Source organism: Centruroides vittatus, unplaced genomic scaffold (genome assembly GCF_030686945.1).
Source record: "Centruroides vittatus isolate TY-2023 unplaced genomic scaffold, ASM3068694v2 contig_628, whole genome shotgun sequence".
Taxonomy (NCBI): Eukaryota; Metazoa; Arthropoda; class Arachnida; order Scorpiones; family Buthidae; genus Centruroides; species Centruroides vittatus.
In genome coordinates this window covers 6,072,477-6,088,595 of record NW_027122385.1, presented here as the reverse complement: position 1 = coordinate 6,088,595, position 16,119 = coordinate 6,072,477, and the positions used below count along the sequence as shown (strand labels likewise).

Here is a 16,119-nt window from a genome sequence, read left to right as displayed (position 1 = left end):
TAGACCGAAAATATATTCAGTACCTTGCAATTCCGGTTTACGCATGTTTTACTGTATAAACAATTGAGTTTTTATTACAAATTTGTTAATTCAAATATTTACTTACGAAACCATGATAAGAAGGTATAGAATTTTCGAATAGAATTGGCAAAGAGATGATCATTAATAAAAACGAATGAATTATGAGAGCAACAACTAAATTTCTGTGTACTCGAAGCCTGGAGCAATGAAGAGATCTGTAAATAAATATAAATAAATTAGCATATATTATTTTAATGTTTGTCTTATTTAGCTGAAAATATTGACTTACCTAAAATATGTAAAAATAAATAACGTAACCGCTAACAATATTAAAGATAAAAGCGATCCAATGAACAGAATGTAACTGACTGATAATCTCCCTTTAGGTTCTTTCTGAAAAAAATTTTTTAATAATTAATTTTTTAAATTTGTTCGTAAGCTTTTTTCTCAAAGCATCATAAATTTATTCTAATATTTACGATTTAAATTATTTCTTCCTGAGAAATTATTAACATACATGTAAGTTTACAAAATGTACAAGGGCGAGAACGATTATTAGCTGCAATTGTAGACATAAACGTTCCCTTCGTTTAGCTGTCTGGCTATCTGTCTGTCTTTCATTAATCTCGGAAACGGAGTTAGAGAGACGAAAATTGAGACTAGATATAGAAGAATTTCTGGGAACTTCCGGTCTGGACCGGAAGTCGCCTGACTTTTTAAATTAAAAGCTGATTTAAAATGGCAGGCCGGCATTGTGATGATGTCACAATTAATAATTGCTCGTTTTGTTTATTCTTACTAAATTTAATGTATCTTAATGTAGAACTTTCCATTGTCCACTGTTCGAACAAAGAAGGCAATTCAAACAATATCTAGATTTAAAAATATAAACTAAACTTGTTTGAACAATTCATCTGTTCGTTTGGCATTATCAGGAAAACAAAAAGTTTTAAGTTTGTATCATCATTTTAGCAGAATTTTATTAGATTTTTCGAATCGATACAGTAGTGCAACTACTTCAAATATTGAAGTTTAATGCCAATATTGATTTTGTGATACTGACCTTTTGGCTTTACTTCTTATATAATTCGAACGATAAAGCTTTTAATATAGAATTTATTTTCATTTAATATGAAGTTATACTCCTTATATTACATCAGTAACAGTTTCCTGAGAAATATGGGTTAATTAATGGAGCCACATTTTTGAAAAAGTTTTAGTAAGTTCAGTTTGCAAAGTTTTTCCATAAGGGTATGGACTCGAACACGGTCTAAGCCCTCATAATTTATCAGTATAAGTTACGTAAACAGTGCCGGATTATTGAAAATACAGAATTATCTGATGCCGGACTAACGTATATTCTAATAGAGGTGTTACATCAATGGCATGTGATAGCCCGATCAGCCTACTGTTCTGTGGATACGGATGAGCAATTCCTCAATAATTTTTAATTGGACGAAACTCGGCCATTGAGGCCGAGTTTTAAATTGAAAGCCCTTTTAGTGCCCATATGAGAGAAAGATTTTAAAAGGGAGAAATTGATATAGATTCATAAATGATATCGTGCAGATAAATTAATTTTATTGCTGGTAATACACACTTTAATGGAAAAAGCAATAATATAAAATTTTATCATCATTCCATTCGCGTATGAAATGCGACAATGTAACTAAATAACGACATTTCTTATCTCTAAAACGGAAAATTTTGAATATATAATACCAATTAATTCCATTTTTTTCTTTTTTTTTACATTTTTACAATGATAATAGAAAACTGTTTAACATTTTACGACTGTTAAATTGTTATTCGTATGAATTGTATATTTAAAAAGTGGAAGAAATTGCAAAATTTATCTCGATAATAATACAATTCCGATGCATTCTAAGAGGATATTTCTCATCATTTTCTTCAATTCGTTAGTAATAAATGTAATAAAATGAGTATTTTCCAGCAATGCAATCGATAATTAACTTTCTTAATTTAGTTTCTGAAAACAATTTCCAAAGCTGAGTTATCTTTTTATTGTCCATTTTGAAAATTGTCAATGGATAAAACAATACTCTCTCGAATAATTAAGTAATATTATTTACTTATTACTTTTACAGGAGTTCAATTAAGTTAAGTTTTATATTTTCTACTATTTAATTTAATTGTTTTTGTAGCCTAATTACAATATATTTACTATTTCGGATAATTTTAAGCACTTAAACTTATTGCTGTTGTAATATAATCTGCTAATTTTACTTCCTCTAGTGTTACTTAACAAAGGGAGTGTACGGCGATCGGTAAAAAAATGACCCCTCAAAAGAATTTTTATATTTTTAGATTCGCAGGACCTTGAACTCTGTTATAAAACTTTCAATAGCGGCAACCTCTCATCAGCGGCCATTTGTTATAAATGTTGTTTTAAAATATGTTAACCTTCCTTCCGTGTCCCTTATTCGGAGGTTCGAATGTATATGTAAAAAAATTACCGAAAAAAGTAAAGTGACTAAATCTTTGTTTCTTTTATAGAAAACAAATACTTAAACAATAAACACTTGATAAATATTCGAATAATACAGGTTAAAAAACACACAAACTTTATCTTATTGCTCTATAAATTACACAAAATATATATATTTTTTCCATTATAATTAATGTAAATATTATGATATGTAAATTTTCTATGCATTAGCTTAATGTTTTAGAAATTTCTGGTACATTTTCATCTAAAACCTTTGCAAAAAACTGACGAAAAATAAGAGAGTTAACTTTGCTAGTTGAAATTCTTCAAATAAACTGAATTAGTTAAGTTCTATTGTAGTAAGGAATTGATTCAATCCATTTACTTTTGAAATAAACTTTGTTTTACGATCTTTCACGCTTATTTTATTTAAGATCGTTACTTTTATAAAGAGGAAGTTATTTATCACATCAGTTTCCTTTAGAAAGAAACATGGAGAGGTTAACGTTCGAGCGCCTCATTCCACTTTTTGGTATCAGGAGATTTGATATCTCTGGTTGATTTTAGTTGATTGGAAAATTTCAAACTTTCTTTTCAACTTTATAAACTTTTTCCCACTTTTATATATTACGTAGATTAAATATGACATATTATTTCACATTGTCCTTCGTGTAGAAAACTGATATTATAAACAGTATAGTTTCTGTAAAATTAAATTAAATTATAAACACTCGAGTGCATTTTTAAGATATTTTTAGAAAAAAATTATAGAAAGTAACCTGTCAGAAATATGTGAATTGATGTAATGAAAGATATTGCATTCCATTAGTATAGGTATGAACTTTATATTAGTGAAGCTATAGTAAAAGTATAAAGGTGACATCAATGAAGGTACTTCATACTATAGTAAAGGTGTGAGTAACATTAGTGAAGGTACTGCATACCTCCACTCATATTTGTAGTGAGTGTATGCGATTATTAGCGATAAAAGTGGCTTAAATAGTTTTAAAAATACCAAAATGGTGTAGATTTTTATTAAAAACAATTAATAATTTCCAAACATTAGCCTCGAAGAAATATAAAGTTTTAATTATTACACCACATTAAAACCTCTGAACAACGACCAATGAAGCGCACATTAAGAAGTGGCCGTTATTGGAGGTTTGATCGCATTAACATTTTATAATTAAATTAATTATATTAGTAGTTAAGCATTATTATAAGTGTTGATTATTATTAAATTACAATTATATATTACTTGTAAACAGCAATACTAATGATTTTAAAAGGAAAAATATTTAAATAAATCAAAAATAAAAAAATTTTAAATTGTTTTACCACTCATTACTTTGGTTTCAGAATATTTTATCAATAACAAACTTTGACAAACCTTCTTTATGTAATTAAAATTACAAAGAATTGTGTTTTTTACACTGAATATAAAGAGTTTTTTTCCTTATACTTTATTAATAAATGTTGATAAAAAGTAAAATAAAAGAGGGAGGGAAAAAAAGAAAGAAACAATCATAAACTTGAAGGATGTCTCTTTCATCGATCTTGTATGAGTAAAGAGAAGATGCTTTATCATAAGAAGAAAGAAGTGGAAGGAAGTACTTTCCTTTCTACAAAAAAATACTTAGTTTTCTTTACAAATTTATAATAAAGAAAAAGAATATCAGCATAAAAGACAACGCATAAATAAGAGTTTGCAGGTGACAAGCAGTGTTTGATTAATGTAATAGTTTTCAATTTATTTTAAAAAAAGTTCATACATAAAAAAGTATTATTTTTTAGAACAATATCTTATTATTTATTTATTATTATTCAAGATTTTTCCGGATGTTATATAACAGAGGGAAAGTATGACGATCGATCAAAAAATGCACTTTAGGACCATAAAACGTACAGAAATTCAAAAAAGTTACTCCGGGGATATGATTTTTTAAAGTTAAATAACTGCGGTTCCTTTTGTCGAAAATTTCTGAACTTTTGTAGGGTGATTTACGTATAGGAGGAAAACATTTCTGGAACTTTTCAGAAAATCGGATCACTGGTTCGGGAGATATGGTCCCTACTTCCAAACTATTCTGAAAAATTACAGGTAATGACAGCAATTACTAGGAATGAAAACAAATGCGGGATGTCAGAAAAGCCCAACAACATGTGTTTATGAAGAATTTTATAGGAGAAAATTAAATAAGATTATTTTCTACTTTAACAGTAAGTACTATGCAACTAGTTTACTTTATTTCTATGTATTTTTCAGGTTCTTACTCCTAACATCAAGCCTTATAAACGTATATCTATCGTTAAAAATAACTGATATAAACACTAAAACATTTAATTATTTATGCATATTAACATTTAATGAGACTTATAAATGTAACTAACAACTTACATTTGTAAATGAAGTTAAGCATTCGCTATAATTTGTCCAGTTACCCCAAAGCCACTGACCTGTATGGTTGCATATTCTGTAAGCAACTGGATCTGAAAACAAAGAAAAAAATTAATGTATTTTCTGGTTTTATTTCTATTTTATGTTTAGAAAAACATCTGGAAACCTTTATTTTCCATCCAGAAATTCTGTGGAGTAGAAAATATCCTCTTGCATGATCTTGTTACGATTTCCCCTGCAGGAACTGGAGGCCAACAATACAACTTATCCCAAGCAGCTTCACAAAAAGTCCCTATTAATAGTGATATGTTATTGATACGAAATCATAATTGTACCGGAAATAATTTTTTGTCCTAGAAAAATGTTAAAAAAAGAAATAAATCACAAAGTAAAATATATATGGATTTATTATAAGAATATAGAAAAAAAAAATGACGTTTCCTCTAGTGTTGTTATAGTGAATGTCTTCGTGGTTTGCTTCGTGTGTCGTCAGTAAGCATGATCATTTATCATTGTCAAAATACTTTGCTTCAAAGACTGAAAACAGAGGAATCGGTTTCATCAATTGCTAGTAATATCAATAAAATAAAGAAATAATACGTCTAATCTTCATTATATTACGCACAATTTCTTTAGTATACTCCAAAAAATTGTATTTTTAGCTTCTTAATTCGTTTTAACTTCATGTAATTCGCTAAAGTAATAAGTAAATTTGCTAAAATTATCTTATAATCGTGGATTTAGTTTATAACTAATTAATTTTTATGACTTTGCTTTAAAATTTTCACAAAAGTTTTTGAATTATATGCATTTGTGTTTAGCACTCATAAAAAGTTTTAAATGTATTATTTTTATAGCAATAAGTAATAGTAAAATAAAAATAAATTATTTATTTATTTGCAAACGCAGTGTTAAACATCTTTTAGTGTTTTCTTATTTTTATCCTTTACTATTTGCTATTTATAAAAATATTTTCTATTGCTATTTGATAGAGTTCATTCATAAAGAAGTGTATTTAATTATTAAAGAAATAATTGTAAAGTAATTTGTAAAAAAATCAACACTACTTTTGTCACAAAAGTAAGGGATTGGCTATTGCCTGTACAATTTTTCAACCACACTTGATTTCCTCCTTTTCCTTTACGTTACATACACAATTATTTACAATAGTTCATGAGCTTCCTTGAAATTCAAGGAATAACCTACTGAATAAACATCAATAACAGTACTGAACATACTTCAATGTCAGTTTATGAACCCCTTATATTGAAGAAATGATGGAGAGGAAGAGTCAATGCTTCGACCTTATCCTTCTCCATCGTGTATAACGATTTATTTTTTGAGAACTTCTTAAACTGTATCAATGGACGACCCCTAACTTTTTATGTCGTCACACAGCAAACAGAAATACACCAATCTTAGTATTCGTCTCAGTCTTTCCATCCTCCCAAAAAGTTGTAGAACAAAGATTCCTACCTGAGAGAAAGCTTTGACATGCTTACAACATTTAAAATAACAATACAAGTTATGTAATCAATGTAGATACATATACTTTTACTATAGACATCAAATGTGTAAGATAAACTCGTCTAATATAATGATAGACAAGACGTCATTCTGTCTGTTAATTATATTTTTATAGAGCTATAATTCTAAATATATTCTACAAAAATTCTATTTTATCTAAATTTCTTGAATTTTACGGCTATATATTAATGATTATTAATTCTAGTTAAAGAATTTACGAAGTTCTATAAAGAAAGTAATTACAGGAATTTAATTTGTCTTAATTAAATTGTTTTATACATATGAATAAAGTCCTAGCATACTTTATTATTTATATTCTAATGGAAATAGTAAGAATTTCTCACTGATATAATGAAATTGCTGTAGTTGCGTGAGAAACAATGCAAGAATTAGTAGTTTTTCATTGTTTCCAACAGAAATCAAGTACTATTTATTTGAGATAGACGAAAAATATTGCTTTATAGAAGAGGAGCAATTACTTCTTGTGAATTTTCACAATGTAAAGTAAGAAAAATGATCAGACTGAATCCTGATAGTAAGAGACGTGCCTTGGCCTAGTCCAAAATGGGCCTAATTATTAAGGAAACCACCTTGAGGCTCACAGAAAGGAAGATTTGATAAAAATTCTTAGTTAATATGTAAGTAAAATTACTCAAGAATTATTTCATCAAAAGTGTATAGAGAACAGACATACAGACGTTCTATTATATATATATATATTATTGTTGAGCCGAATCCAAGAGAGGAATGCTTATGGTGCTGCAATCACCTCTTGGTACGAAAGCAATAACATTTTATACTTTAAAATAAAATTAAGAAATAAACAAAAACATAATTTATTTAATAAAATAAATTGATTCAATTAAATTTGTAAACGTAAAATTTGTATTTAAAAATGATTATTATGAAATATGACTAAGAACGAACAGAATATGATCTTCGACTTTTTTTCAGTATAAAATATAAATAAAAATTTATTTTGTTGTGCATTTACATACATGAAATTTGAAAATCTATGTCAAATATATATAAATTTTGCAAATAAATTCTGATATATAGTTGCTATAATAAAAAATGGGGCCAAACATATTTTATATTTTGAAAGTGACAAATGCATTTTGAAAAATCTCTAAAAATTTTTTATTTTTATTTCGATGGCTTAGAAAAATGATATATGCAAATATATAACAAGTAAAAAAAAAACATATATTTCAAGACGAAAATACAAACTTTTGTACAGGTTGATGTTTGATTTTAATGGACTAAGGCAACACTCGAGCGATCTACCGAAGAGAGGTGTTTCCTAGGAGATTTTCTATTAGAAACCGGTCCCTATTTAGGTGCTAGACACATAAAACTATGAGAAAAAGACTCCTAAATTTAGTCACGTGAAACTATGAGAAACAGGTTCTACTTCGTATTTATTAATAGATGTTAAAATTAATCACAATCCAAAGCTTTCATTATTTCTAGCATAAAACCAAAGAAAGTTTCTCTTTGATCGGTTATATTTTCAAAACAATTAATAGGAGTATTCTATATGACATTTCCTGTGCTTTTGCACTAATCAGATTATTATTTTCTCATTATTATTTCGGAAATAATCTGTAATGATTTCATCAAGCAACTCACGTTTTTAATAATTTAAGACAACTGCTGGCATATTATAATAAATATTATATTATATTTTATTTTGCAAATTTATGAAGTACAATAAAACCTCTGAACAGAGGCCACTGACTGCAACATGAAAAATAGCCATTGTTCGGAGGTTACCGTGTTGGGAGGTTCGTCTCTATAAACAAATTTCTTGATAAACAATCGCCAATTCACTTATAAACAAATTAATTTTTAATTAAAATTTTTGTATCGTTTTATAATTTATTTACTAATAAACTTTATAAAACGAAACTTTAAGCAGAATAAAAAGCTTTTTCGTGTACAGCCAAAGTATACACTGAACTTTATTTATTGTTTGAAAGGTATTGTAATTCTACTTTAATTATTCATTAGTTCATGAATAAAAAGAATAATTTACAATGAAGATTGCTTGTAAATATTTATTTCCTTGAGTAAAAATTAATTAGAGAATTAAATATGAATGCACCTCTATTTATTTTTTAATTACTTATCAACTTTACGGTATTAAGCAATTTTATAGCTTTAACACTATTAATTTTTTCCTTATTTACATGAATTTTATAATCAATATTATATATTTTTAGGTAACTGAAGATAAATTATTAAATACAGTAAAACCTGCATAAACCGAAATCGCTTGGTACCGGTTTGGCATGTTTCTGTTTTGAACAGGTTCTATCTTTACAAAATAATCGCTCGGTTCCGTATTAGACAGGTTTTACTGTAAATGTTTGATATGTATATTAGAAATGAATGTTCTATTGTTCAGAATTTTTTTTTTAATCAGTCTTAACGCAGTACATTTATGTACTATATTATTAACTAACTAATTAAAGCAATGTATAGCAACGTTGTAATTTGCATGCCATGTTGCATGCAAATCACAAGTCACAGCAATTAGTTACAAGCTACAAGACTTATAATAATTGCAGCTCGTTAATCCGAAATTTTCGATAATCCTGCCTCACACTTGTTCACACGTGCCGGATTAACGAACTTCTATTATATATCCGTATTCTATTTATTATTTTGTCGAGTAATAATAATTAATTATACACGAACGTGCTTTGAAAATCAATCACTGTAAAGTGTTAAAATATACTGCTATTTTCCTAAACAAAGACAATTCAACCTCTATACAGCGACGTGCTACGAACAACAGACATTTTTTTTATGTTGCAGTTAGTGTCCGTTGTTCAGAAGTTTGGTGTATACGGTATTTATTTCTGGTTTATAAATTCTCTCATTTACTTTTACAATTATTTGGTTTATTCAATAACCATCGATTTCTTGTAAAAACAATCCTTATGGTGAATTGTCCTATATTGTAACATGATCACCCTATAAGTTTGAAGTGTTCACCACAAGACACTTACCTTTTTTTATTTTATCAAATACTGTACGCTCCACTAACAAATTGCAAGTGTGTCTGTCTTTATTGTCTCACAATTCGGATTTATTGCATCGACTAGGAAAGAATCTCGTGTGTTAGAAACACGAAAAAAACACAGAAAAAAAAACAATTTAAAATTGTAATACTAGGGAATTTCGAACGTTTTGCCACTCCCTTTATACTAGAAATTCGTTAAAAGACGTAAGTAATATACACATTAAGGGACAGCAGCGCCAATTTTTGTCCTAGTGAATGAATTTTGAATTAAGTTTTTTTACGGAAATCGAAACCCTATACATAGAACAGTAGGTACATACACGAAGTTTGGTTAAAATTTGGCCAACAGTGTAATTTGCAGAGAGCTTTGAACACTTATTATTTTAATTATGATCACTCAGTAAATCAAAATTGATATACGTTCTTATTGTCGATTGGCTAGTGTTTGGGAGAGACAATAGACGTTTTCATTACTGATTTTAATTTTGGTATGGTTGATTAATAAGACGTTAAACTGGACGGAAAACAAGCCAAATCTCCAACAATAAAAGCACCATAGGTTCCGCATTCAACCCATCACGAAAACTTCATTAACGAGTTGTATCTCTTTTCCGGCAAAACAGTCTGACAAAATGACAACAAGCTTAATTTTCAGGGTAAAGATGACTTTAGAAAACAATTATAAATATTATCAACGAATAAAAACTTTATTAAGTCGACCCCACTCGAGATATTACACACGAACCCCCTCCATCACCCCCTTGACCTTTAACTATCAAAATTTAACGGCTTCAATGCCCATAATACACAATCCTCCATGCATAATTTCAGAAATTTTCGACAAAAACGCACGGTGGTTAAGCTTTAAACACGTTACAAACTTGCCTTAGCACACGCTAAAATTCATATATACAGAAAAAAATCTCCAACTTTTTGGCAGTACAAAAATGTAAAAGTGTCGAGGGAGGTCGTTTTTCTACCAGTTGCCATACTTGCCCTGTTATATGACAATACGAGAAGTAAAAATCCCTGTGGTAGATCACACAAGTTAACACCATTATATCTTCACAAATTTCTATGTAATTCTGTGGAATACGCATAGATATCAGTTATAGAAACAACATATAATTCTATGTAAATTTGTTATACATAATTGTTATTTTATATTTTATTAAAAGTAATTTATGAATGGTACTGTATATTGATTTTTAAATCCACTGAATCGAGTTGTTCTTATAGTGTGGGCTATAAATTATAATAATAATAATAATTATAAATGATAATATATTATTATGATTTCCATATACAATATTTGTTGACAAATTAATTTAATGAGCTAAATTCGCGTAATTAACATTATACTGTATCTAATATGGATAATTTAATCTTCAATATGTATAAGTGCAAATTGCAGTGTTATAATTAGATTCATAGGCATATTAACAAAATTGTATGTGTTTACATATTCATAACCTAATCTACTTTAATTTAGTCCATAAAAATGTTATTTTGTAGAATAATTATATACGGATTCAAAAATTAATTTGGTTATTAAGCAAGTATATTTAGTTATTCTTATTTCTGTACACTAAGTACAATCTAATATAATTTACAGTAATATACTGTCGAACCTCCCAACAACGGCAATCTTTAAACGGCGGACATTTTTCAGGGAGGTTTCTTTTTAAAATACATATAAAATAACTTGCAAACAACGGTCATTTTTATGTATTTGTCACTAGTCGTTTTTCAGAGGTTCGACTGTTTAATTGTGAATCATACAGCTGCTGTGACATACAGGAGCATTATAAGGGGCTTTCAGGAGGGGTGAATGAATGATAATTAGTAGTAAATATAATTTACATGTACTGAAAATAAATTATAATTAACAGAAAGTATAATTAACGTTATCTTCCAAACTGATTTTTAGAGGTGTTGTCAGAACTTATAACACCAGCTCTTGCAAAAAGTCTTTTGTTTCAACTTCAATTACAACAAAAAGGTAGGTGTTACCTCCAAATACAATTCGTCTTGCATTGTGCCGAAGCCACTTCAATTGATTATTACCTCAACACAACAGTCGACTTCAAAGAACTTCCAATTTACAATTTTAAGGACGTGAAGATTTCTTTTAAACACGAACAATCCAGCGTAAATCACTTGTGTATTTAAATTAATATTATTATCATATTTTATTGTGGTATAATGTTCTCTAATTCTTCGTTTAATAGTAATATATTTTTCCTCCTGATATAAAATTTTAAATAGTATTTTTATTTTTTTACACTTAGTTTTCTCACAACGTTGAAACCAATACCAGGGCATGTCTTTCACCCGAATAAATGAGTTGAGTTCTCTATTCTTTGCTCCAGAGATCACTTTATTTCACCATTGTATGAATAATATTTTGCTTGTTGCGCTTATCAGTGGCCGTGTGGGTAACACCGCTAAACACTGGTAATCGTGGGTTCGTGCCTCGCCAACGGACTGGCACGTGGAGTTTTTCGAGTTTCTTTCACTTTGCAACACCTAGATAGGGGGCCAGTTTTCCATAGTAGCTCCTCCCGTCATGCTTACCCTCTCGGAAGATCGCTCACATGCAGGACAACGCGACATGTGAGCGATGTGGGCGTAACAATGGAAATGAAATTTTCATTATTAATCAACAGTTTTTCTAACCTGCTTTTTTAAGAAAGTGCCAATAAAATTAAAAATTCAGCAACTTGTTTCTGGATTTATTAAAATTCTTAATATAAATTTACATTATTTCCATCGAAAATATAATTATTTATCTTTATGTTATTTAAAAAGTATAAAATTCACTTAGAGATCCGAAGAGTAGTGTAAATTTAACGACCTTCATTTTCAGTATTTTTATAAATGTATTTAATTAATTAAACTCTTAATTACTAACATCAAATCATTTGACGTTAGTAATAATTGTTAAAAACGTAAGTAAAATAAATTCAAGTATTGATGATTTTCCTTTCCTTCTTCGATTGAACAAATGATGCGGAAGATTTAATTGGATAAGGATGTGGATACGTCTATGTGGTGAGTAATTGCTGGAAAAAGCCACTGAACAGTTGAACCGTGAACAAATTTTCTTCTATTATGTTTCTAAAAGTGAACTTTATAAAGTTTTAAATAACTGGATGTCTGAGCTAATATTTTTCTTTTTAAATCTTCAGTGATTTTTACGATAAATGCTATTTGTAGATCACTAAGGAAACGTGTAGAAAACATGTAATTTAATTAATATTTTATAATTTAATAAAATAAATCATCTTTTTAAAGTATTTATTTTAGAAAGCAAACTTATGGGTGAAATATTTACATCTGTGGTAGAGAATTCATTACAGAATAATAATATATCAACAGGAATCTAGGTTATGCCTGAAGCAAGATACGAACCTACGTCCTGTAAGTAAATACTTTCGAAAACATATGCCATAAGATAGAAAATCAATATTACAAGTATTTAATGTAAAAAATAACGTTATAACATATGAACAAAACGCAGAAAATATGGAATAATTGTTCGAGCAATAAAGAAAATTAAATTCTTGATATTTGTGTTAATGTTTGTGAACGGAAAAACGAAATTGTTGATTTTCTTCTGTTTGCTTTATACAAACTGAGTAAAGTCAAGGCAATGTCAAGTTTGTTATCGTGAAATTTCACATATTTACTCGTAGAAAAACAGCCAAAACTTTTTGAAGTGTTATTAAATATTTAAAGGCACGAAAACAGGGTATGTCATTAGAAATAGTAAATGAAATACTCACTTTTAACGAAGATATATTCCACTTTTAGTACATCATACTTTCGTATTATTTATCAGCATCATGAATACTATCATTATTTCAACTTTAAGATACACAAGAAAAACGTTTGTATTCAAAAACTGGTGTGTTTTGAAGTGTTATCACTTTACAATTTACTAGTTATTTACATTTGTGTTGCTACTCACATAACTAGGTACTTGACACTCAGGAAGTTTTCTCCAGTCTGTACTAGACACCATTAAAAAGTACAGATGTCCCATGATATGATGCATAAATCAAAATAAAGATTCGACAATTACTAACAACTTTTAAATACGAAATGTTCCAATTCTTAATTAAAAAGTGATGAAAGTTTAAGTAATTTAGACTTTATAATTAATAGATTTGAAACTTTAACGTTATTTTGAACATTCTTAAACTCAATTTTCGAAGAAATTAAACGAGAATTAATCAAGATTTCCTCTCGAAAATCATTTGTTTTAAACATTCATTAATCATAATTTGATCAAACATCAGTTACAGTGTAGGATTTTTAAACTGAATTCTCTTCACGTGTACTCTGTTTAGTCATAATTAAAAAAATTATACATTAACGCTTGTAAAATCTTGTAAAATTTAACGAATTTGTACATGTTTTACAGGTTAAGTGTGTTGTTTAACAAATTGAAAATATTCCCAATAGCAATGTTTGTTAATTACTTCAGAAAATGTTGGTTTACTTTTCGATTATACGTTAAGCTTCATCAAAAAGTATTACATCCCTAAATAAATTATGAAAAATGAAATATTATTTTTAAAAAATAAAAATTTTCTGCGTGACCTTGAACTTTTGATTTTTCAACAAGTAGATCGCGAGCGCATAGTTCGCGATCTCCTCATTGAAAAGCTGTCAAATCTATAAGTTTTTAAAGAAGTAAATTAATTTTATTAGTGAAATATATTTGAAAAATATAGAAAGTTTAATGTGTTTTTAAAAAATAGTAATAATTATAATTATTTATTTATTTACTCTAAAATAACGCTATGACCTTGAAAATGAAGGTTGAAAAGTGAAAGATATATTTGATGTAATAACAATGTAAATAAATACAGAATAAATAAATTATTTCATTATATAAAAATCAAATAAAAGTATTGACTTCTTTCACTCTATGCCCATTAAGAAGGGCGTTTTTCAGACCTATCATTGGTTTGGGTCTGTTAAGGGAAGACTTTCTATCAGAAAGTGGCCCTTATTTAGGTGTTAACTACGTATACGAAAAAAAAAAAAATACTTTTACTTTCTTTGCTGTTGAAGTAAAAGGGAAAGTATTGTAATCAGTCAAATTTTGATCCTCTGGTTTTTTATGTGTCTTCCCTGATTCCATAAACATTTAAAAACAGTACAGAATTAGGTGTTTTGTCGTGCTTGTGTGTAAGCCTGTGTTGTGTTCGTGTTTGCCTGTATTTAGCTTTATATCTCAGGATTTCGTAAACCGAAAATCTTGAAATACGACACATATACTTCTTTATGTAAGGCATCGATGCTAATACATTTTTACGATTATAAATCAAGGGGGTGATAGAAGGAAACGTCATAAGTATCTCGAGTTGGTCAGACGCAATAAAATTTAACTCATTATTATCATTTATAATTATTTTAAAAAATCTCATCTTTGCCACTTTTGCCTTATTTTAACTTTTATAAATTAAATTGATAATTATCAAACTTTTTGTTCCCTTTAACTTTCTCTTCGAGCGTAAGTCGTGTAAGAACCATTGCCAGATTTTTTCTGTGTTTACAGTCTTTTAGTTCTAATTAAAAGTAAATTATAATGATAAAAATTAATTAAAATTATCATTTAACATAAATTAGAATGGACTGATCATAAAATTATTCATAAAAAAGTGATATTTTTGTGCTTAAATTAGTAATATTCTATAAACATCTTTTCATTAAGTTAAAATCAGATGTAGCATACTGTATTTGAATTTTTAATACTAAATAACTTTATTTTATAGAAAAACTAATATAATAACTGTCAACAATTTAATTAACTTTTGTATTTTATTCATTGTTTTCCCTAGAAAATAATTCAATTTTACAAAAGCAATATTCATTTGATACTTCATTCCAATGGGAAATGCTATGAAATTGTTCACAGATTTGTAAACACATAAGCAGCAATCTAATTAAAACTCTGAGGAACTTAGTAATAACTTTTCACAAATTAAAATAAGTAATAATGGTTTAAAATTGTTATTTACAGTCAATAATATAGGCGAGTTTATATAAACTGCTCTTTAATTTCAGATTTAATGTTAATTTCCTGAGTGTTGATGGGGGTTGTCAAGTGTTTTAACTAAACTTAACTTGTTTTAAATAGAGAGCAGATCCTTTTCTATGGATATAAACAGAATTATACGTTCCAGGTGGATGCGCTTCAAATAAGTTAATTTTGAAGAGGGAAGATATAGTTGATTTCTAATATAAATTTTAATTCTTTTATATACATTAATCTTAAATAAAGTAAGAAATTAAGAAATTTTCACAAAAATAAGTAGATTCAACACCATATCTTCCTTTAATCCTTCTTTAATCGATTTTTCCTGAAGATGCCTTCTATTTTTAAAACTGAATAAATTTTCTGTCTTTGCTGAATCACTTCACTAGCTCAAGTATACATAATATCAAGAGGCAAAATAAATACTGTAAGACAGGAGTCACCATTCTACGACCGTTTATCAGGCCAGCAGCCGCACTGTGCCACAAATGAGGTAAAAGTAATTATTTACATGGAGATATCATGTTTGTAGATAAACTTAGTATATAGAAAAAATAAAAATAAGTGTAAGTAAAATTGCTAGAAGTGGTATAACGGATACACAAAATGATGAACAGTCAAAATACAAAGTGACCAGAAAA

The 16,119-nt window shown here is 28.0% G+C and overlaps 1 protein-coding gene across 1 annotated transcript in view; it reads right to left on the bottom strand.

Moving 5' to 3' along the window:
- LOC136979539 (corticotropin-releasing factor receptor 2-like) overlaps positions 1-16,119 on the bottom strand; it is a 32,129-nt gene that overhangs the window by 3,521 nt on the left and 12,489 nt on the right. Inside the window, exons 2-5 of the mRNA XM_067275542.1 lie at positions 5,035-5,160; positions 4,869-4,960; positions 311-414; positions 107-236 (exon numbers count right to left, since the gene is read on the bottom strand). Coding sequence (XP_067131643.1) covers positions 107-236; positions 311-414; positions 4,869-4,960; positions 5,035-5,160 — 452 coding nt within the window. The remainder of the gene's footprint in view (positions 1-106; positions 237-310; positions 415-4,868; positions 4,961-5,034; positions 5,161-16,119) is intronic.